Raw genomic sequence first — 23,134 nt, 5'->3', positions numbered from 1 at the left:
ATAGCTGCCTTTGTACAGGTTTTTAACACAAGGCTCTCAAGATGTTCTCAGAGTGAATTGATCTCATTATTACCCATTGTGGGGCCCCTGGGTGCTGCATCTTAGATTCAGACTGGTCAAGGTCAGGAACCACATTTGTCTGGTTTCTCTTCATGAGAGAACACATACAATGGGTACTTTTGAAGGTCTTTTTATGGCCTCTGTCCACCCCCAACCCCTCAGCTCTTAAGCCATGATTGCTAGCCACAGTAGGGCAAGATCTTGCCAAGTACCTTGGATGGAACCAAGATAAATCTTGGCTTAGAAAGGCAGAAACAGTGGGAAGACCCTTAATCTCAGAGAGGTGATATGATATGGGTATCTGGATTTGCCCCTCACCCAGCCTGCAGGAGAAGTGAGAGTGCAAGTCACTCAGTCGTGTCTGACTCTTTGTGACCCCGTGGACTATACAGTCCATAGAATTCTCCAGGTCAGAATGCTAGAGTGGGTAGGTAGCCTTTCCCTTCTCCAGGGGGATCTTCCCAACCCAGGGATCGAACCCAGGTCTCCCACATTGCAGGCGGATTCTTTACCAGCTGAGCCACCAGGGAAGCCCAAGAATACTGGAGTGGGTAGCCTATCCCTTCTCCAGCAGATCTTCCCAACCCAGGAATCAAATTGGGGTCTCCTGCTTTGCAGAAGCCCCTACGTTATGGGCTTCCCCAGTGGCTCAGCAGTAAAGAATCTGCGTGCAGTGCAGGAGCCACAGGAGACATGGGTTCAGTCCCTGCTTTGGGAAGGTCCCCTGGAGGAGAAATGGCAACCCACTCCAGTATTCTTGCTTGGAGAATCCCCATGGACAGAGGAGCCTGGTGGGCAACAGTCCATGGGGCTGCAAAGAGTCGGACATGACTGAAGCGACTTAGCACTGCTGTGCACAGCCTGCAGGGCACAGAGCCTGGCCCTGGGCAGCAAATCCTGCACACTTCCGAGTGGGGGCCGTGGCAGGTGCAGACAGAGCGCTTCATCTTCTTTCGTGTGTAAGGTTTGAGCTATTATTTAAAACTCCCTGCTCCTTATTAAATGGCTGACCTAATTTTTCCCCTTTATCTCTGTAGTGGTGGAGATCCAAGAAGGGAAGACGACTATAGTAAGTATTGTCGAGCTGGCCACTTCTAATCTCTGTACCACTTGGAGCTGCCTGGCTGCTCCTCTGAGAGAGGGTAGGAGCCCCAACTGGACTGACCTCAGGATCTGCTCCCTCTGTGACCATAAATCCCACATCCCCTATTTTTAACCCGTGTGCGGGAGTGTGGTTAATCAGGAACAGTCGCTGTGTTGGACTGAAGCGTCTGTTACTTGATTAGAGTGGCCTTTTGTATGACACGGGCTCAGAAGTATTTGCTGCTGTGTTTTTTGGTGGCGATGAGTCAGTTTTCCAGAGGGGAAACTAAGGCAATGGCAAGGCTAGAGAGAGTAAGTTGACCCGGGGCCAGGAGCCTGGATCTGTCTCTTTCCTTTCTGCCTAGAATGACTAAGCTACGCCTTCAGTGAGGCAGGGCGAAGGGGACACTTTCTGGGCCCTGGGCTCATAACTGGCGCCCCAGCTCATCTGGTGGTGAGAAAGCTAGACGGCTTTTCACTCCCTCTACTCCTCCCCCAACCCCCACCCACACTGGGCCCATCTCACCTCCCTTCCTCAGGGAGTCATGGGGCCTAGATTATCCTATAATCCCTAAAAGACAACGTTGTTTTCACATGGCCTTCTGTGCCTCCCAAGAAATCCTCAACCACTCCACAGAGTTCCCAGAAGCCTCTGTGGCTTCCATGTCAACCAGGGATTTAACCCTCTGGCAGCTAGCCACGCACGGCCCTCCCCAAGGCCTTCTTATCCCCAGGACAAGCCCTTAGGGTTCCCTCTTTGGGTCTTCCCCAGAAGGCTCCCCCTCAATCTTTGTACTTGAGGTTAAGACCTCAAGGCAGTTCTTTCAAGGGACTCCCATCCCTTTAAGAATAGTTCGCTTATCCCAGACTGAAACAAGTGTTCACCCTGTAAACTCCATGCTGGTGGAGAGAAACTCATTGGATTTCTGTGTGTGCAGAGTGTTTTTCCTGCGGGGCATGAATTTGCTATTTGTGGAACGAACTCAGAGGCATGTCGTCCCATGAGAGCCCTTGGGGAGGGAGCCTAGCCATGCCTGAAGAGGCAGTGCCATGGCTGACTTTGGGTATTACTCATTGTCCAGAGTCTCACTTCTTCATCAGTAAAATAAGATCATGAATCTGCCCTCACTAGGCTGTGGAGTTAGATGATCCATGTGGACCATTACCAGCATAGAGCCAGGCCTGTAGTGGGGAGTGTGTAAATGTTAGCTCTCCCTGCCCAGGCCCACTTTGACCCCCTCCCAAGACCTTCCATACATCTGCCCATTTTCCCGAGCTCTTGGCTCCATTTCTGGCATCGCTGGGGTGGCATTGCCGGAAAGGCAGTAGTAACAGCACCCTGCGCAGCCAGCTCCTTTGCCTTTTGCCACTTCTCCCCTGGGAGAGTTGCTTCCCTCCCAAAGCCTCTCAGACCTGGCCCAGCCTCACTCTCATAATCCGTGGCCTCAATCAGCAAGGCTGTCTAACCTCCCCCTCCTGCAATTGGAGCTGACGCCCAGGTCACTGGTTTATTGCGCTTAGTCTCTCCAAGGCTGTGTCACAGGACACAGCAGCCATGGCGGAGGTCACTTCACACGTGGCCCAAGTGGGGTGTGAAAGGTGGCATCCAGAGTGCTGAGAGGAGGCAGCCAGGGGACTGTGTCCCCTGCTCTGTGTTTTTAGAGGGAGGAGGGGCATGCACACAGTTGTCTGCTCGTGTAGGCCTAGACCAGGTTTTTTAGCCCAGCACTGCTGGTGTTTTAGCCGGGCTGGTTCTCTGCTGTGGGGGCCTGTCCTGTCTGTCATAGGATGCTTATTAGCAGCTTCCCTGCTAGGGGCTAGGGACCCATCCCCACCCCACCCCACCCCACCCCACCCCCGTGGCGACCATCAGAATTGTTTCCTTGTCTGGTGTCCCCTGGGAGGCCAAATCGTGCCTGGTTGAGAACCACTGGTGTAGACTTACCTCTGTTAGAGCTGGAAACTGCAGTTTCTGCTAAGAACGATATGCGGGATAAGGGGTGAGACTTCCTCTGGACTCCACATCCCTGTGCAGTTTGAAACTTTTTACCATGTGCATGGATTACTTTTTCCCAAAGCAGGGAGAAGGAAGCATAAAGTTCTGGAGCTTTTGTCTTTTTGAGGATGGAAAGCTAGCATTCAGCAGATACAACACACCTCTTCTCTTGCCACCAGCATTAAGTTCAGTTTCTGTTACCCTCACAGGTCACCAAGCCCAGCTCTGTGGCCACCTGAGACCCAGTGTCCAGCAGCTGTGTTCAGGCAGAGAGGCCCATTAGCTGCTCCCCTGAGACCCCTAGAGAGGAAGCTTCACCAGCTTTTGGGGGTTCCTCAAGGATCAGGGTCTCCACACAACTCTCCCCCCTCATCAGCTCTCTTTCTCTGCCTCCTAGATTGAAGGCCGAATCACAGGGACTCCCAAGGAAAGTCCAAATCCCCCCAACCCCTCCGGCCAGTGCCCCATCTGCCGCTGGAACCTGAAGCATAAGTATAGCTATGAGGTGAGTCTGCGCATCTCAGAGCTTCTGTTCCCCGTGGGCTTAACAGGCATCTCATGGAGCCACCAAGACAGAAGCATTGTGTCCAGCGGCTCTCAATGCTGGCCATACATGAGTCCCAGGGGAGCTTTAAAAATGCTCAGACCCCACGCCTAGATGATTCTGCTGGCCTGGGATGGAGCCCAGCCATCATTATTTTTTAAAGCTCCCCAGGTGATTCTAATGTGCTGCCAGGGTGGAGAGTCCCTGACTCAGTTCCTGGTCTGGTTGCAGGCAGCTCAGACCACCAGGGCCCTAGAGCCCAGTCTTGTAGGGCTGTGTTCCCAAGGGATAGAATCAGAGTCTGGGTTTGGTTTTCCTCCTTGTGTAATGAGGGCGTGTCTTGAGAGTCCTCGCTGTGATCTGGGGACACTTCACTCTCTTCCCACACTGGAGCTACAGGAACCCCTGTTTGCTGTAGCTCTTCTAGAGCTGTCGTTTCACGGAGAGATGATGAGGGCAAACAACAGTAGGGGCATAATTCACTTTGTTTCCACAATATCCCGGTGAAGTAGGTACTGCTTTCATCCTTGTTTTACAGAGGAGGCAATTTGAGGCATGGCAAAGTTAATGCACCTGCCTCAGATCACACAGCTAGAAAGTAGCAGAGCTGGGATGCACTCTGGGGTATGAAACCCAGGCAGAGCCGCCAGTCCCAGCTGCTGTTCTGCATCATGTCTGGAGATGGGGCAGGCCTGGGGGATGGACACAGCCCTGGAGAAATACATATTTGTCCTTCAGAGTTCTGGTGACATTAAGCACCCTATTTTTAGGTTTCAGGTGATGCAGGCTTTGGGCCAGTTTGACCTGCACGTTGTCCCTGTACCCCTCTGTGGAATGGGATGACTAAGGGCAGAGATCCCGGTCAGGTGGTGAGAGCAGGAAAGGCCACATGCCCATGGGATCTGAACAGAACAACTCAACTAATCTCCTGGGCTGGGAGCCTTGGCCTCACGCCACCCCAGGGTCGGGGGTGGAGGTGTTCTTTCACTCTGTCCCCGCCCTTTTGCTGATGGCCACTTGGAGTAACAGGGAACTTGCAGGCCACAGGCAGTGCTCTCAGCTTCTTTGACATGGAAGTTTGTAGGGTCCTGGCCATACCTAGAATCCCAGCTGTGGATGGGGAGGGGAACCCACACCTGCGTGACCACTGCGGGGTACTCTTCCTACCAGCCGTTTCCAGGAAATGGACTTGGCTCTGTTTATGAAGCAGAAGAAATCCAATCCCCTCCAAGGTAAAGGCCGGAGAAGTTGTTTTCCTTTTCACCCCTTTCTGCTCAGGACAGCGCCACTCTAAGCTGCAGAGAGCTGTCAGCCTCCTTGGCAGCCTGCAGTGGGGGCAGTGCTGGGGCTGTGAGCCCCGTGTATTATCCCCAGATAATCCAGTCCAAGTTCTTTTCATCAGATTCTGAGGATTACAGGGGTGGGAATTGGGGGCCTGGGTCCCCCAGGAGCTGACCAGTGATTAAAGCAAATCTACAGTTATACAGCGAGGCGCCTGCCAGGGCAGCGAATCCGTGTGAGGACCAGGACTGTGGAGACAGGCATATCAGGCCCCTGGGGGTGGTGTGGGAGACTTTTTCTTTAACCCCTGCCATCCTGTGAGAGTTGGGAGTGGACTTGGTCTTTCTGGATGCTGGCTTTGTTTATCATTATTTCCTTGACTCATCCAAAGCAGTCTGATGGTTCAAAGGAAGCCCAGGAATCCATTCACATCTGGGGACAGGGGGCGTAGAAGATGTGGGATTTAACTTTACAACTTGACCTCATCCTCCTCAGCTTATTGCTGCCTGGCGCTTCGTTCAGAGGGCATGGCAGAAGGTGGAGGGGCTCTCTGCATGTCTTCTGGGCTGTGGTGTGTAGCCTGTTATATGTAGACTTTGGGGGCGGAAATGGTACAGGTCTTCCCTCCTGTGTGTAAATATATAACATACCCCCTACGTCACCCAAAGAGGATAACACACTTTCATCACCAGGAGAGATACTGTGGGTGCATGATAGCTTGTTAACCTTCTTGAAAAGTTCCCCTTCTCTCACCAGGTCTGTCGGAAGACTGTCTCATAGAGGAGCTGAGAACTCTTGGGGTTGGTAACGGGGCCAGGAAATCTTGCTAAGTTGGGATTGAACTTGTTGCAGTGGAGGCAGCGAGCCTGAGTGCAGAGCTCTGTGTGGAGGGAATGGTCTCAGGTCGCTTCTCAGGGTGGTGTCAGCCCCTTACAATGCCAGCCACAACAGCCTACCCTGCAGGCCACTTGGCCCTGGCTCCCTGGCAGCCGGCACCCATCCACACGATCCTCCTCTCCTGTTTCCGTTTCCACTAGGATGTTCTGTTGCTCAGTCAGTTCATCCGGCCACATGGGGGCATGCTGCCCCGGAGCATCACTGGGCTGTGCCAGGAAGAGCACCGCAAGATAGAGGAGTGTGTGAAGATGGCCCACCGAGCAGGTAAAGGGCCCTCGGGCAGAGGGGGCAGGGGGCTGTGGGCACCATTACACCTTCCACACCTCCAAGCCCCTCCTAAAAGGGCAGTGTGTGTCCAGAGACTGCATTATACTCACCCCCCAGTGCCAGCCTCCTACCCCCTTGGGCTTTCTGTTCAGTCCCCAGAGCTGCAGAGGGAGTGCAGAGACCATCCTCTTAAATGCTTTTCCCTCCATTCAGGTCTGCTCCCAAATCACAGGCCCAAGCTTCCTGAAGGATTTGTTCCAAAGACCAAACCCCGACTCAACAGGTACACAGACCTGGGCTAGGGAGGCCAGCTCCTGGAGCTCATCCTGCAGCTCAGGAAAGCTGGAGCGCTCCGTCCCTTCCAGCCTGAACGCCACCCCACCACCCCATCAGTCCCACCGCTGTGCACGCCTCTGTTACTCTCCCTCTGCCAGCCTCAGCGTCCTTCCTTGTCCCTCCCCAGCAGGGCACTTAGCCCATGGGTAACAAGGGTAAGAAGATCTGCTGGTTGGGCATTAGAATGTGCTAATCCTCTGTTTATGACATCATACTGGGTTGCTATGGGAATGTCAGAGCAGTTCTACAAACTTTCAGTAATAGCACTGGGGTTATTAAAGGGCAAAATGAGACTTTAGAAATAGAAATGGGAGGGCTCTCTGGGGTAGGGCCACCGTATAGAGCTATCAGATCATATACTGTAAAACTTGAAGGCAGCATCCATGTAGACTAGATTGTGAATGTTCTCCCTAGAGTTGTACAGTTAACAACCTGCTCAGCTGCGTATGGCATCCCATGAGATCCTGAGGTTTTATGGAACAGGAGAGAAAGGCCTTTAGATCCTAGAATCAATCAATCTGCCTTTCAGCCTGAGCAGGGTGGCCCCCTCTGGTGTAGGAACAGGTTCCTGTCTAACACTCAAACAGCCGTCTCTGACATTACCACACTACATACTCATAGATCTACAGTACTCTCTTATTGAGAGTAGATCCAGGTCTGTAAAATTGATGTTGGTGTTCCTTGTTCTCTCCCATCAATGGCCCCTCCTTCAGCCTGTCCTAATGTCACTAGAACTGCACTCTTTGGGTAGAGCAAAGCAAGATCCCCCACCCCCAGCAAACCTCCTAGGCTGATCCCCAACAGAACCCAGGAATGGAGGATGGAAGGCCAGGCAGATACCAGCTCTAGATTGCTGGGCCGGGGGTGCAGGGCCAGAGCTGGGTCTTCACTGACTCCTTGCCAGCACCCTGGCCCCTTGCCCATCTCCACCTGCACCTCCTGCGCTGCCAGCTGGGCCATCTGCCAGCAGTCCTGGGGGAACAGGACATATTAACTTCCTCTTGTCTTTCTATGCTGTGGACCGTTTGGGAGTTGAGCACACCCCCACTCCAGCGTGTTAAGAAACAGCAGCAGGCCTGAGGACACAATCCATCCTGCCCTCAGCCTCTGAAGCAAAGCCAGGCTCCCTCCTGTATATGCGGTGTCCATCAGTGTGATGCAGGATTGATGGCGTGTGGGGGCTCGTGGGGTTGCAAAAGGCCCTCCTGGGGAGGAGAGGGAGTCCTGGCTACAACTAGGGACTTGACGATCGTCAAGCCGTGCCATCTCCTTCCCTGCCCCTTCCAGAGAGGTAGGCGGAAGGAGCTCGATTAGCAGGGAGCCTTGGTTCCCAGAGCTGGAGTGGTCCCAGAGAGCTGACCGGAGGCCCCAGCCCCTCCACAGCAGCTGCCTGCTCCTTGTGGCACAGGCATCAGGCCCAGGGCCAGCCGAAGCCCAGCTTCCCAGGGTCTCTCCAGGGTGGGAGGGACAGGGTGGGCGGAGGAGTGCAATAGGGCAGCAACTCTGGAGAGCCTGGTGTGCCTCAGGATCTTCAATCCCAAGGAGCCTGCTTCCACATCCCACCTCTTCACTCACCCCCTCTGAAGCCAGGGAGACACCAGCACAGGGCCCTGCTAGGTCCCAGCACCACCAGCCACACAGAGGTGGCTCCGGGGCCAGTTCACTGCACAGAGACCTCCCTGCTGGGGGCTGACAGCCACCCAGTGGTCGTCGGAAGCCCTTGCCTGCCCACCTCGCACGTGGCGTGCAGCCCTACAGCTTTCCTTTCCTCAGAACTCAGGAGATAGAGGTCCAGGGGAGCTCAGTTGAAATGTATACATTAGCAGTCACTTTTTCACTCTTTTTTTTTTTTTTTTTAACTTTTTCACTCTTATCTAAAAATTTTCAGCCATCGTTATTCATTTTTTTAATTAAAACTTCTCAGAGGAGGGTCTCTAGAGGCACAGGGTTGAGCCCTAACCTAGTGTGGAAGCAGGGGAGGATCCTGGTCCTTGCGGAGGCTGAGCTTTCAGGACGAAGGGTGGGCCTCTGGATAGGATCCAAATTTCATTCTGAACAGAGTAAACCCCAGTCTTAGCCGGCATGAGCCACTCTTCCTGGAACTGTCAGGGCCCTGCCATCCCCAAAGGAGGCCAAAGGACTATGGGCGGCAGCCATCTTTCCCCATCCCCGCTTGTATTACATGAACCTTCCTGGGCTACGTCTGCACCCATGGGCCCTCACCCTTGGCTCCCATCATGGCCTGCTTGAGGGTCAGGGGTCAGGGGTCCTCCGCCAGTTGTGGCTGCCCAGGCTTGTTCCCGGAGGGTTGGGGTGGCGGAGTGAGCCAAGTGGGGGAGAGGGAGGGATTCCTCCAAGTCCTTACATCAGCCTCTCCTTTCCCGACTGGGCCAGAGAGGGCCGATCTGCTCTCTGAGGAGCCTCTTTCTCTGCCTCCTCCCCCAGCAGATATACACGCACACACACTGGCAACTCATAAAGACAAGCGAGCACGTGGCCACACACACAGGCGGCCGCCAGAGCCCAGCCCATCTGTGTACAGCACACTGGGCAGTTGCTCCCAGGAAGAGCCCCTTCTCCTCAAGAAAGGAAAGCTGGTGAAAGTGTTTGGTTGACCAAGTGCAGCTTCAGCCCAAGGGGCCCGTGCCCGTGGTCTCTGCCGCATCCTGGGCTGCCAGCCCTCATGGCTGCCTCCCATCCTCCCCCCACAGGTACCTGACCCGCTGGTCTCCCCGCTCCGTCAAGCCCATCTACAACAAAGGCCACCGCTGGAACAAGGTTCGCATGGCTGTGGGGTCCCCCCTCCTGAAGGACAACGTCTCCTACACGGGCAGGCCTTTGGTGCTGTATCACTGACTGAGAGCAGAGCCTCCTGAGAGCCTGAGCTCGTCCTGCACTCCCACCCCATCCCACCAGGGCGGCCCGGCTCCTCCAGTGCAGATGGCACAGGGGGTGGCAGGTCTCCTCCAGTGCCCGGGACCTGCACCACCACGGTGCTGGGAGCTGGGGGCAGATGGGGCAGGCGACCCTGCGCAGCTGCAGTGGTCTCACGACTGGCCTGGGCTCAGGGCTGGGGCACTGGCCCTTTGTCCAGAGGAATATTATAAACCAGGCTTGTGCTCCCCCGCTGGGTGTGTGCTCACTGCTTGGGGAGCGCGGGGGGCTCAGCCCGTTTCTGGCCAGTCACTGCGCATTGAGTCACTGGGCTCTGGTGGTGGGCCACGTGGGCGCACCGAGCGGAGCTCACGGCCACACAGGTTCCCTTCCTCCTTGTTGACAGCCGTTGGCTTTTCGTTAGGCTGCCCGGCCTACGTGCAGCTCTCTTCTGAGTCCAAAAAGCTGCCCTCCTCAGAGGCCTCCTGGCTGTCACCTCCCCCATGCCGTTTCCTCCCACCATTCTCTCTTGTTAGCACATTCCAGCCCTCTGCCACTTGCTCTATTTAGAGCTGGGCCTCTCCTCAGCCTGGACACCAGATGGAGGTGGAGGTGGGAGGGAAGCAGCACAGAACAGACCGACCAGATTCACCGCCTTTATGAAAATACTGCTTAGACTCTGCACACCCCACGGGCGGCCCGCCTACAGCATGAAGGGCAGGTCTAGGTTCTTCTCGCCGGTGCCCACGTAGATGTAGCCATAGTTTTTGGTGCGAGGAGCGTGGTAGAAGGTGAGGCCGGGCCAGAGCAGGCTGCGCAGCACCACCAGGGCGTTGCCCCTCTCCATCTGGACACTCCAAGACCCTGGGGGGTGGGGAAGAGGCAGCAGAGGACAAGGCCTGGGCATCGTCGGGGCAGAGCCCCACCGGGGGTGCGGAAACCCCAGCTCCAGGCAGCTAGGCCTGAGCGTGAAGGTTCCACTGGGAAAGGGGAAGACAATTTAATTATCCCGGCGCTTTACTCCTCCTGATTGCCTTTGAGCCATTTCACTGCTCATTAAAGCCACTTCCAGAGGGAGGGCGAAGGAAATGAAAAGAGGTGGAACTCAAAGCAGTCCGTTTTGTTCCTGTCAGCAAGTCCAGTGACAGGTTGCATGGGGGAGGAAGCTGGGTCACCCATGCACAGGCGGAGTGGGGTTGGGGCTAGGCCGGGGAGACGCCAGGCTCCTCTCTTTCCTGCACTCGGGCTCGCTGGTGGCCTGCTGTCCTGGTGTGCTTCACCTCTCTTGCAAAATTTTGCTCCAGGCCCAGCAGCTTAACTCTGAGATGGATGAGACTTGCCCAGGCTCACATAAAAGTGTGGCCTTTTCAGGCCTCCAGCTCAATAGCCCTTTTCTGGCAGCTGGTAGACTGAGAGCCGTCCTTAGTGGGAGGGGACTTGGGCCGCAGCTAATAAGCCTTTGTCTGTCCCGGGTTCTGCCCTGGTTTTTGCTCCCCAGACGGGAGCAGCCCAGCCTGGGGCTGAGTCGTGCAGCCACGAGGACTTGGCGGGAAGGGCCTGATACAGCTCCAGAACCAAGGGAGGGAGCCGCTGTGTGGGAGGAAGGAGCCTGGGAAAATCGCCCCTGGATGCAGATCTGGAGCTTCTATTCCCCTGCGCCGAGGCCTCTCCCAGCCCAGCCGCAGCTCTGCCCCAGCCCCTGCCAGAAAGGCAAATGCTTTGAAGGTTTTGGTGCTGGACCAGCCAGTGATGCACTGAGAACTGCGCCGAGGCCTTCATCAGCTGCCAGCCCAGCCCGGCTGCCTGGCTCCCGCTGCGCCGCTGCCCCCAGGCCGCCTCCAACCGTGGCCTACCCCGGTCACTCCACACCCAGCAGCCTTGGAGCTCAGGCCCCACCCACCAGAGGCCACCCTGATTACAGGAGACCTGACCACCAGGCACCCTTTGCCCTGATGGCAGCTTAGCCCGTCTCAGGGCTCCAGCACCTGCCTAGGTCAAAGCTAGAGCTTTTGGGGTATATGTAGTCTGGTGGCCTTAACCTGCTTGGGGGGTGCCCACGCAGGGGCCACCTCGGCACTCTGCGGTGGCCTGCACCAAGCACCACCAGCCAAGGGTGAGGTGATGACGCAGAAGCCACAGTGTAGGCTTGACCCCACCCCCCAGGCCCCCTCAGTGCCAGCCAGATAGCATTGAGAAAGAAGAGTGTCCCTGGGTTCCCAGAGCTCTGACTGGGCACTGCCTGGGAGGGTGGGGGTGGTCAGAGAAGTGGGGAGTATCTCCCTCAGCTCCTGCAGCATGCCTCTCTGGATCCCTGAGATGGTCCACCTCATAGACCTGCCTGCAGTTTCTGGAGCCTTAGCCTGTTGCTCTGCTAGTCATTCATTCCAAAAAACAGATGGCCTAGGGGTAACAGGAGAAGGGGTGTGACAGGACAAAGTGTTCCCAGTACACCGTATGCAGCTTCTGTCCAGAACACAGACCCCCGGAAGGTAAGCCCTGTCGGCTCCCTGTGCCAGTCCCCGCAGCAGCATCTGGGGAGTCCCTTTCTGCTCCAGGAGTCCACAGCCACAGCCCCCTGGAACTGAAAAAGGTCAGGCTCTGACCACCCGAAGAAGGCAGCTTACAGCCCCGCCGCCCCCTCACCCTGGGCCAAATGCTGCCCTGGAGAAAGAACTGGAGTCCCCCATCCAGACACACTCAGCAGTTCCCTGTCACCAGTGCTTTGGCATACCCTGAGCAAGGATGGTCCTGGCTTTCCCGGTACCAGCCTGCCCACCTAGGGCTTGGCCACCTCTTGCTTCTAGTGGGTGGGGGAGGGGCCAGGCCCATCAGGGGCTCCCCCTACACTGGCCAAGCAAGAGCAAGGAGAAACAGGGTTCCCCCACCAGGGTTGGGGATCTGTGCCATGCAGGCCCAGGGCGCTGGCAGAGTACAGAAGTGGTGTGTGCAGGGCTGGCCAGCCAGTGACACTACTTCCTCCCTCCCTTGCATTCCTGTCACACTTCTGTCCTTTGCTTGTCCCTGGCTCAGCTTGTCGCCCAGGAAACATACTCTCAACGTGCCAGGAGTCACGTAGCATCTACCTGGGAAGCCAGGCTCTTGCTTCACCTTCACCCACTTTTATTACTGCAGCTGCTGGCGAGGCTGGGCCCAGCCAGCCGCCACCACTGGGACTCTAGGGGAAGCAGCCCATGCTGTCTCCTGTCTCCCCAGACCTTCCCTCCAGCCCCCTGGCAGCCAGTCTTCTCCACAAGCTCTCTTTTCTGAGGATGTGGTGGGATACAAGCTGGTAAACCAGGAATGGGGCCTCCTGCATGAGCAGGAATCTTCCTGGGCCTTGGGGTCTCACTCACCTTGCCAGTGTGGGAAGCTCAGGCTGGGAGATGCTCATCATAGTTACATTCCCCTGCCCTCCAGAAAGAAAGGCAGCCAAGTTCTGAGATTAAGTTGGAGGAGGAGACTGGACCAGGCTGGAGTTCAGGGCTGTCCAGGGGCGGTAAATGGCTTAAATCCACTCAGACCAGCACCGCACAACTTGTCTCACACACACAAAAATGGCCCCAGGCCCCTTCTCAGAGCAACCACTCCCCGACACCAGGGCCACAGCACATGGGAGGGGGTGGGGGCGGGGACACGCCAAAGAGTTCCCAGTCTTACTGATAGGCAAGGCCAAGCCCCTTGGTGCAGAAGGCCGAGCACCTGTCACCTGAACCTCCACTGGGCTGGAAGGGAGGTGCCACCTGCATACCCCTCTGAGAGGGCTGATCCCAGACCCCGCGTTGCCCACCCTCTCCAGTGCTGTCTCCCCTGTCCCCCACCTCTTCCCAGCCATCACTTACTAAAAGCTGCTTTCCAGGCAGTCAGGCCCCTTGCTGCCCTCTGCTGCCTACTCTGGGCACTGTGCTGGAGCCCTCGCTGCTTTGTAGCTGGCAGTCCCTGAGATCTCTGCTACAGCCCAGAGAGAGGCGCTCTGCCCTCCACCCACGTGCTCTGCTTCCCAGGACACCTATGCGGCACCTGCTGTTCTACCTTGCCACTTCCCATCCTCTGTTTCGTTTGATTTTCCCAAACGCCTGTGAGGCACAGATGGTGCCTTGTTCTCGGCAGCATCCCCTGTCCCTGGGACGTACTAGCTGCTCAGTGACTATTTGCTGACAGCGTAGACAGTTAAGGAGCGTTGAACAGCAGAGTACTGCCCAGAAATCTGGCATCCTGACTTAGTGTTCCGTGTCTCACCTACCAGCAGCCCAAGCTCAGTGAACTCTTGGCTTTTGCCCTGTGTCTGCCAGAAGGATGCTTCTGCTGCCAAAGCCCTACTCCCACAGAACTCCACAGACCCCATGGCACAGTGGGACAGCTCGGGAGGTCACAAGTGGCTCCAGGCAACATTCTTACATCCTCTCTCCAGCCGAGGGTGGTCCAGGGACCAGCTGCTGAGTGCCTGGCCAATCCATGTGGCCACAGAGAGCAGGAGTCCCAGGGACTGCCTGACCCATTCCTGCTCACAGGTGATATAGGGTTCCCCTCAACAGTTGCCTCAGACCCAGAAAGGAAGCTGATCCTATCTGGGCAAATCCCATCCTTCCCGCCAGTACTGGTGCCCCAGGGAACTCATCGTTAGGACTTTGCTTCACTTAGCAACCCAGCCATTCTGGCTACTGTCTGCCTGGTGGGGCAGCCTCCCAGCAGCTCCTTCTGCTCTTTCAGGGGCAGATATTGCAAGGAGTCTGGGAGCAGAGTCAGAGTGTCTGCTCTCCCCAGCCAGCCATATTTCCATCGCCATACCATGGGCCCCACCAAACCATCCTAAGTAAAACCCGGCCAGACTTCCTGCAGGCTTTCTGGTGGTGGCTGTGGGAGGAGAGGAGCTGGAGGCCCAGAACTGTGGAGTTTCCCAAAGTCAGGCCAGGAGCATCTCTCCCCTCCAGCCCTCCGACACAGGAGACTCTGGGAGTCCCTCACTCCTAAGGCTCCAGCACTAAGGACAGGCAGCGTTCGGGGAGGAACTGGCGTGTCAAATCATCAGTTGATCTCTCAGCCCTGAGGCCCACTGTACGTACAAGAAGTCTAGGTTCTGGGGGGGGGGGGTAGGGAGGAGGCCCCCTTGTTCCACCCCTCACCCTCCACAGTCACCCAGCACTCTGAAGGGAGAGCCTCATCCACTGGCCCTGGGCTCCCTGCTGCCGTGGCTGAGAAGTCCGCACTGGGCAGAGCTTTCCAGCCATGCTCCGAATCGGGGAGGGACTGCTGCCCCCAGATTAGGGGTGCTAAGAGGACTTTTCTCAGTCAGCCGCGCAGGCCCTGGCACTGGGTCCCACCACCACAGTGTTCCTAACTCCCTTTACCAGCCAAGGATGTGCAGTCCCCTCCAGCCCCTAGTCAGGTGGGGAGCACAGAGTTGGAGGAGGTACTGGGAATCTGGAAAGTGTGATGGTTAAGAAATTCTCACCCTCTATAACCATCTCCCTGCCAGGTCTGGGACCCCAGTCTATGTTCAGGGAGGCTTGACTCTGGTGCCCCCGTGTGGTGGAGGCCAGCGTAGCCACTCTTTGCTGGCAGCCCTTAGCCACCTGTGACCCATGGCCCGGCCCCCCGGGGCACTGCAGTAGCCCCAAAACAGCCTCCAGAGCCCTGGCTTGCCCCTCTGCATCTGCTCATCGCCACTGCCTTGTTATCGAAGATCTGCAGCTCCTCCTGCCTTGGTCTACTCCTAGGGCTTCCCAGGTGGCTCAGTGGTAAAGAATCTCCCTGCAATGCAGGAGTTGTGAGTTTGATCCCTGGGTCAGGAAGATCCCCTGGAGCAGGAAATGGTGACCCACTCCAGTATCCTTGCCTGGGAAATCCCATGGACAGAGGAGCCTGGTGGGCCACAGTCCATAGGGTCACAAAGAGTCGGACACAGCTGAGCAACTAAACCATCCTACCCTTTGGCCCTCTGGACCCTCCCTAGCCTGCCCAACTCCCCTCTAAGGCTTTTTGCTACTGAAAACAGTATCAGTAATACTTATTGATTTTTACTTGAGTCCTTAATGTCTTAAGCACTATCATAAATGTTTTGTATATGTGTTGTTATTTCATTTAATTTCCATAACAACCCAATGAGGTAGAAAATATCAATTTTTCCCTTTTAAAAATTGAGGCACAAGGAAATTGAGGGAGTTGTCTGAGGTGACCAGGTAGTACACAGCAGATTCAGGGTTCCAACACAGGCTTTCTGGTTCCAGAGCCCTTGTGTTTAACGACTACTGCGGTCCCACCTCTACCCTGAGTTCCAGCCCAATTGGGTTGCTCATTGCTCCTCAGAAATGTTTCCCCCTAGTGATGGGGGTGACTACTGTCCTGCGATTCCCATCATCCACTGAAAACACCATCTGCTTGACACCACAGTTAAGGCCAGAGCCTTGGAGTCTAATGCTTTAACACATACTGTGTCCTTGGATTTAACTCTGAGCCTCCGTTTTTTTCATCTGTAAAATGGGGATAATGATATAATAGTATCTAACTCACAGATCAGCTGTGAAGATTAAAATGAACTAAGAAAAAAAAATGAGGCATGGGAAAGACTGGGTACAGTGCCTGCCATGCAGTAAGCAGTGTCGTTGCCTTTATGAGTAGTTCCTAGTATCATTGTCTTTGCCATCATCAACAACAGATCCCTCCAGCTCTCAGAACACCAAGCATGGGGAGGGAAAAAAGCAGGGGTACTGAGACAGTGCCTAAGGTGTGGCCCCTGAATGCCCAGAGCCTGGCACCTGTCCTGGGATGCAGAGCCCAGCAAGAGCATCTTCCAAGGATGTGCTCATCTCTACTGGTGGAGCCCAGGGAGGAACCGGGGTCTCTGACCCCCACCAGCTGCCGGCTGTGTGCCTGGGCCAGGTGGGCCCTGAAGCACGAGAAGGCCTCTGAAGTTGTATGTTTTATGATTTAAAAGCACACTTAGCAGGAGCAGACGTACAGAACTCATTTCCTTAGCAGGTGGTCCTCTGCAGGCCAGTTGGCACCTACTCCCCGAGCACCAGCTATGTGCCAAGCACTGGATCTAACCCCAAAACCAACCGTGAAGATGTATATACGGCTAGTGTTTTCAGGGATGTTTTGATGGGGGGAAATTCCCAACTTGCCTTCATTCAAGATTGATATAAAAATCAAGAGAGACTTCCTGTCTGTGGAAGCACCTGGAAGACAATCCTTTTGTCTGCAAACATTTGGAGCTGAGCCCTGTATTGGGCCCTGGAGGAGCCTCCTACTCAAGGCCCCATATTGAACTCCCAGTTCCCACCCAGGCCGTGGGTCCCACTCTTAAGAGGGAATGGCAGGTGGTATGGCCTGGGGGTATATCCAATGTCCTCCAAGTAACCAAAGGCTGTTACCTTTGGGGATGTCGTGCTCCAAAGAGTCCATGAAGTCTAGGGACGGGTCGAGCTCAGCCTTCTCCAGCAAGGTCTTGTTCTTCAGCTCAACAGGCTCCCTGAAGTGGAAGTAAGAACTCAGCTTCTTGGCTTCAGACAAGGACAGTCCTACAAAGGGGCAGCAGGTAGGAAGGGATGGTCATCCCCAAGCTCCACAGTCCCTTCCCTCTCTGACTGGAGACCACAAGGAGGGGCTTGCACAGGGTTCAGTCAGCTACTGATGGGGAACTGAAGGGCGGAAAGGGACCAGCATTCTCTCAGCCAGAACTCGGCTCGGCCCCTGCGATGAGAACAGACTACGGGGGAGGAGCGTGGGGAAATGTGGGTAGCCCAGCCCCGCACACACTCCCAAACCCAGGTGGCCAGACACTCAACTCAGGCATAAAAGAGTCAGGGTCCAGTAACAACATTCGGCAGTTCCTCCCAAGTGATGTGGCAACAGTTATTCCTTCTCTGAGAAAACAGGTAGGTTCCCCTGGACTCCCAGACATGTGTCTGACTGTGCTCAGGAAGAGAACTTACCTTCAAAGGTCCGATTGACATTGATAGGTCCAAAAGGGGTCTTAAAGAGGGCACCTCGGGGGATGACAGCCACAGCCTTGTCGATCTGGTCAATAACGGACACCAAGCGCGTCTCTTCCTTGATCTGGACCTGAGGAGACAGGAGACAAGTTATCCCGCTGGGGTGCTGTGCCCAGTCAGTCACGCCTCGTGCAAGGGCCCTCTGCATGTCCATCTGACCTGGGTCATCACACAGAGATGCCAGGTGCATGGAAATTCACCATGAGTGAAGCCCTTGCCTGCCTTCCCTCCCTCCCGTCCTTTCTTAAATTGGTAATACGTACTGCTGGTGAGTACGATATTTAAAACTTTTTTTAAAAAATAATAAAAAGCAGTGTCTCATCTCATTCCTGGTCCCCCAGTTGCTCTCACTGGGAGCAGACACCATTAACAGTGTTTTATATACCGGTCCAGAAACAAACCATTCTGTCATCATGTTGCCTATTTTGCCTTTTTAAAATATAAAAGCTATCATGCTGACTGTAGAACATCTGGGTGATATAGAAGTATTTTATAATATACCTAAGAAAATTAAAGCCATTCCTAATCCCACCTGCTGAAGGTAATCGCTGATAACACATTGGTATAATCCCTTCTATTCTTTTTTCCTATGCCTATATTCAAAGGAAAGTTAGAATTACAGTTTATATAGTTTCTTGTCCTGCTCTTTGACTTAACATCATTTCTCAAACATCACCCCATACTGTAACATGTTTACACAGATGAAATTTGGTTAGAATCAGTATCAAGGGCAACCCCAACCCAAACAAAAGGACTTCATAGAGATGTTTGGGAGAAAATAGCACTTGACAGGGAAAAGGTCACTGGGAGACCCCAGAGTCATTCAGCCACGTATTTCCCCTGGGCTGCTGATTGGAATTGTTTACAAAGGAGGAGATGGGAACTAATAAGTGTCTAGGCTGGGTGCTTTAAATACATCACCTTGGGAATTCCCTGGCAGTCTAGTGGTTAAGAGTCTGTGCTTCCAATGCAGAGGACGTGGGTTCAATCCCTGGTTAGGGAACTAAGATCCCGCAACCCTCATGGCAAGGCCAAAAAAAAAAAAATGGCACCTCATTTAACCTGTACAAGTCTCAATTCTACAGAAGAGAAAACAGAGGCTGTAGAGTTTGTCCAGCAGGCAGGGTGTTGCAGCTGAAGCATCACAGACCTAGACCCAGGCATCTGGCCTCACCCACGTTCAAGGGCAAAGGTTGGATTTTGAATCACAGGTTTGTCACTTTTAGAAATTGGGTTATTTTCCAACCATGCAATCCCATATTTTAATGTTGCTTATTTTGCTGTTTTAAAATATAAAACCTGTCATGCTTACTGTATAATATCTGGGTAATATGGAGATATTTTATAATATACCTAAGAAAATTAAAACCACTCATAATCCTATCTCCTAAAAGTAATCGCTAACAGTTTCAAGTGAATGTATTATCTTCATGTGTGTGTGTGTGTGTGTGCTAAGTCTCTTCAGTCGTGTCGACTCTTTGCAACCCTATCAACTGTAGCCCGCCAGGCTCCTCTGTCCATGGGGTTTCCAAGGCAGGAATTGTGGAGTGGGTTACCATGCCCTTCTCCAGAGGATCTTCCCAACCCAGGGATTGGACCTGCATCTCTTATGTCTCCTGCATTGGCAGGCATGTTCTTTACCACTAGTGCCACCTGGGCAGCTTGAATGTGTTATCTAGTAAAATACAAATCTATACAAAAATATAAGCACCTGTGCACATCCCCTGATCCCAGAGCAATGCACAGCCCGCTTCTTCCTAGCCCCGGCCCCATAACCCAGCTGTCCCGAGACTTGGCTGCCCATCCCCTTGCCACCTTGTCATCATTCAGGAGTGATGTGACCCTGGGCAGGTGACTTAACAGAGGTTTCCTCCTCTCCACCCCCAGGAGGCAATGCACCAGCGTCCCAGGGCCACAAGGATGGAGCGAGGGGGCCGGCACGGAGGCCCAGGGCCGAGCACACCCAGCGCCCCAGGCCCGGTGGCCCCAGTGGCTGTGGTGATGACCGTGCTTGCCGCCACCACAGTGTCCACCAGCCCAGCCCCTTGTGTTCAGGCCCTCCTCCTCTCATCTTCACTCACCACTACTTCTTCTTCAAAGACCTTCTCCCCCTCGTTCACCTTCTGCAGCTCAGTGTGTTCGTACTCATGGGAGGGGTCCCCCATGAAGCGACCCTTCACCACAGACGTCTGTGTCTCCATCTCCTTTGTGGCGGGAGGCAGGAGGCTCCACTCCATGCAGTTCAGGCTGCCAACAACATCCACATGACCCCAATTCTAACTCCTCTCCTTCCAGCATCCTGCCCCTGCCCCTTCTCCCGAAGGGCTGAGGCCCAAGAAAGGCTGTTGGGAGTCACATCTTTCCCCCTTAGAAGCTGCAAGAGCCTGTGGTGTACCCCACGCCATATGTGATGACATACAACTTAATTTCTTAAAAGCTTCAGTCTGCCAAGATTCCAAGAGCATCTTCCTACATAGCTGGATTGTGAGACCACAGATGAGTTTCTGGAAGCTGAATTGCCTTAATTTCAGATCCCTCTGCTCCAGAGGGCCCACAGCCATGCTCAGCCTACCTGCTGAGCTGACACACAGCCATCTCCCCCACGCTTCTCCCGGCCCAGGCTCTGGGAGCTCTCCTCCTCTGAGAGCTTCAGGGGCATCGCCAGCCCCGTCACTTCTTTCTCACACCCTCCCTCATCCACCCAGTGCCTACATCCCCATCCTGCTCTGTTTCCCCGCTTCACTCTCCACTGGCTCCTTCACAACATGAAGATGCCCCAGCTTTATAAAATTAACAGTCCTCAAATCCATGCCCCTCTGGGAAATGCCCCTTTCCTGCCCCTCCCTCCTCTTCCCCAACTCTGGACCATAATCAAGAACATTTTGCCCTGCCAGAGCCCTTCCTCCCCACCCCGCTTTCACTCTGACCACTGCACCAGGATTCCACCCCTGGCACCCCAAGAAACTGCTCTGAAGGCCAGCCATGGGACCTACAAGCCAACACGTGCATTTCCATGTCTGCTTCCTTTGACACCTCCCCTTCCTCCTCTCCAGTGCCTTAAGTGTTTCCAAGGATCTATTCTTACCCCTCTTTTGTCTCCACAGTCTCACCTACCTGACTCCCAGAACCCCAGCTACTCCCTAGTGGACACCCCGAATCCAGTCACCTCTCACCACCTCCACTGCTTCCACCCTCATCCAAGCCACCACCTACTCTCGCCCAGTATCACAGCAGCTTCCTAACTGGTCTCCCCATATTCGTACCTGCTCCCGCTTTGGTCTGGTCCCCACCCAACTGGGAAAACCTAAGCCAGACCGTGACTCTGTGCAGACTCTCCCAGTGACTTCCCACTGAGCCAAGCACTCACAGGGCCCTGCACGACTATCTCGGCCTCTCTGACCTCATGCTGTGCAGTGGTCCCCCTCACTCACTCCTCTCTAGACACACTAGCCTCTACAGAATCCCACAAGTACACTAAGCACACACCTGCCTCCGGACCTTTGCACTTGCCTGGAATGCTTTTCCCTCAGATAAACACATAGCTCACTCAGTTGCCTCAGGTCTCCTCTCAAATGTTACCTCCTGAGAGAGGCCATCCCAGATCTCCCTTTTTATAATAGTGCCCCACCCTGTATTCCGTGTCTCCCTTAGCACTTAGCACCAATGCTGAGCGTATGCAGTATATGTGTGTGTGTTTATTGTCTGCCTTCCCTCCCCTCTGCACACACACTAAAATGTAAACTCCATGAAGACAAGGACTTTAGCACTGCATTCCCCATGTGTCTAGATCAATGCCTAGCACATACTAGGTGCTGGAGAAATAAAAACTTATTGGAATACAGTGAGGTTCAAATCTCTGTCTTCAGTCCAAATTTTTCTTTTGGACTCCAGCTCTGTACTTTAACATGCTTCCTTACCACTCTGCCCCACGGCACCTGACACCAAACTCGCTGGGCCTCCCCTAGTACCTCCTGAATTCTTCCCAGTGCATGGCATCAGCCCTCACCCAGCTGCCTGAGATGGAAGGAAAGGTCAACCTTGATCTCCTCTTCACCTTTCCCCATGTATTCGCAAGTCCTGCCACTTCTACCACTGAAATCTTTCCAACCCCACCCCTCCATTCCTTCCTCCTTTCAGTCTGCAACAGACATCCAAATGCTCGCCCACTTCCAGACCCTTCTGCCCACTCAGGTCCGAGCAGGCTCTTCTTGATTGAAGGCCCTCAGTGGCTCTGCATAGCCTATGGACAACCAACACCCTAGGCTGCCACTGTCCTGGTTGCCTACCCTCTGTTCTCCCAAACACCCCAAGTGAGCTCCAGCCAGCAAGTTTGCAGTTTTTCCCTCTGACTGGCATGCCTTTCCCCAGCTCCTTCCTGGAGAACTCCAGGTCAGATCTCAGATCTCAGTAATCTTATTTAAAATTGCTCTCCGAATAGCATTGAAACATGCATACTACCATATGTGAAACAGATCGCCAGTCCAGGTTCGATGCCTGAGGGTGCTCAGGGCTGGTGCACTGGGACAACCCAGAGGGATGGAATGGGGAGGGAGGTGGGAGGGGGGGTTCAGGATGGGAGATACATGTACACCCATGGCTGATTCATGTGAATGTATGGCAAAAAACACTACAACATTGTAAAGTAATAAGCCTCCAATTAAAATAATTTACCAAAAAATGCAAAAGGAATAAATAAGATCTTAAAGCTGAGATCTTGAAGGCAAAAAAAAAAAAAGATGCTCTCCAGGAGAATGTCACACCCTGCCTCCCCTTCGTGTACACCTCTGTCTTAGTTTTCAGATGCTTTGCTGTAATTGCTGGGTGTGAATAAATTGGAGATAGGGAGAGTCTTAGCCATCTTTTTAACCCCAGGTCTAGCACGGAAAAATTCAGTCAATGTTGGATTGCTGCATGGATAGATAAATGAAGTCTCCAACTTTCTTCAGCCTGAACAGAACGCTTGTAAGATGGGGAGCTCCCCATCAACGGGGTAGTCAAAAGGAGGGTGGATGGTCCTAAATGGGGTGTCCAGGAAAATCTCCTCAGTTCTAAATCCCTTCCCTTCCATTCCACATTTATTCACTACTTCCTGGAGTGCCTCCTATGAGCCAACACCTCCACCCGAAATGCTTCAGGACCCATTTCCAAAGAGCTCCCCGCTACCCCTCAAGGCTTCTGACCCTTCTCCAAACTAAAGCCAAACTTTAGTTTGGACCCTTCTCCAAATTTTCTCTTCGGAAACCTAGGTCCACCACAGGGCTTCTACTCTGGGTTTTCATTCTCCGGAAGCTTTCATCTTGCCCCTCCTCCGTTCTTGCCCTGCTTCCATTATTAAGCCATCATCAGCCTCTAAGTTTCTCTGGCGCCTCTCCCCAGGTGTCCTCCCGGGGCTGCTCTCTCAGATCTCACCCGCTCCCTTTCTGGAACCCGTCCCTTTAGGTCCTACCTCCCACTCGCCCCTTCCCGGCCCGGTAGCCCTCCCCTCAGTATCCCCCTGCGGCCTTGGCCAGTCGGGGCGCCCTCTCCACCTGTACAGGGTCTTGCGCGGTGCGAGCTGGTCCTCGCTCACCCCCTGAGCGATGTAGTAATCGGCGACGAGGCCGAGGATGCGGCCCCAGAAGAGGACCCTATCGAAGCGGTAGTCACGTTTAACCAGCATGAGAGAAGTGAGTAGCGAGGCCCGACGGTCCGGGCTAAGGCCCTGCCCACTGCCAGACGCCAACTCCAGGGCCAGCAAGAGGCTTTCTGCGTCCATCGCGCCGGCAGCTCTGCTCAACGCCCGCCAGGTTGCTAGGAGAAGCCGTG

At 54.4% G+C, this 23,134-nt stretch overlaps 2 protein-coding genes across 4 annotated transcripts in view; one reads left to right on the top strand and one right to left on the bottom strand.

The window, feature by feature from the left end:
* The window catches only part of MRPS18A (mitochondrial ribosomal protein S18A), an 18,797-nt gene extending 7,107 nt beyond the window's left edge, over window positions 1-11,690 (top strand). For 2 of the 3 annotated variants that reach the window (XM_027523968.1, XM_027523969.1), the window contains exons 2-6: window positions 1,098-1,129; window positions 3,537-3,644; window positions 6,002-6,125; window positions 6,342-6,411; window positions 9,176-11,690. In XM_027523968.1, the coding sequence (XP_027379769.1) occupies window positions 1,098-1,129; window positions 3,537-3,644; window positions 6,002-6,125; window positions 6,342-6,411; window positions 9,176-9,320 (479 nt within the window). In that variant the 3' untranslated portion in view covers window positions 9,321-11,690. The remainder of the gene's footprint in view (window positions 1-1,097; window positions 1,130-3,536; window positions 3,645-6,001; window positions 6,126-6,341; window positions 6,412-9,175) is intronic. The other variant, XM_027523970.1, reaches the window with a different exon arrangement.
* On the bottom strand, window positions 9,981-23,134 carry RSPH9 (radial spoke head 9 homolog). Its single transcript, XM_027523967.1, has 5 exons — window positions 22,858-23,134; window positions 19,411-19,576; window positions 17,270-17,399; window positions 16,709-16,855; window positions 9,981-10,202 (listed from the first exon to the last, which is right to left on the bottom strand). Exons 1-5 carry the CDS (start codon window positions 23,082-23,084, stop codon window positions 10,042-10,044), a joined length of 831 nt encoding a protein of 276 aa, XP_027379768.1. The 5' UTR covers window positions 23,085-23,134; the 3' UTR covers window positions 9,981-10,041.

Source organism: Bos indicus x Bos taurus, chromosome 23, assembly GCF_003369695.1.
Source record: "Bos indicus x Bos taurus breed Angus x Brahman F1 hybrid chromosome 23, Bos_hybrid_MaternalHap_v2.0, whole genome shotgun sequence".
NCBI lineage: Eukaryota > Metazoa > Chordata > Mammalia > Artiodactyla > Bovidae > Bos > Bos indicus x Bos taurus.
This window is presented reverse-complemented; position numbering and strand designations above follow the sequence as displayed.

Coding starts and splice junctions, on each gene's coding strand:
- RSPH9 (XM_027523967.1), bottom strand. CDS start 23,084: ATGGACGCAGAAAGCCTCTTGCTGGCCCTGGAGTTGGCGTCTGGCAGT. Junction 16,856..17,269: donor TGTCAATCGGACCTTTGAAG/GTAAGTTCTCTT, acceptor GCCCCTTTGTAG/GACTGTCCTTGTCTGAAGCC. Junction 10,203..16,708: donor GGAGCACGACATCCCCAAAG/GTAACAGCCTTT, acceptor CCCACCCCCCAG/GGTCTTGGAGTGTCCAGATG.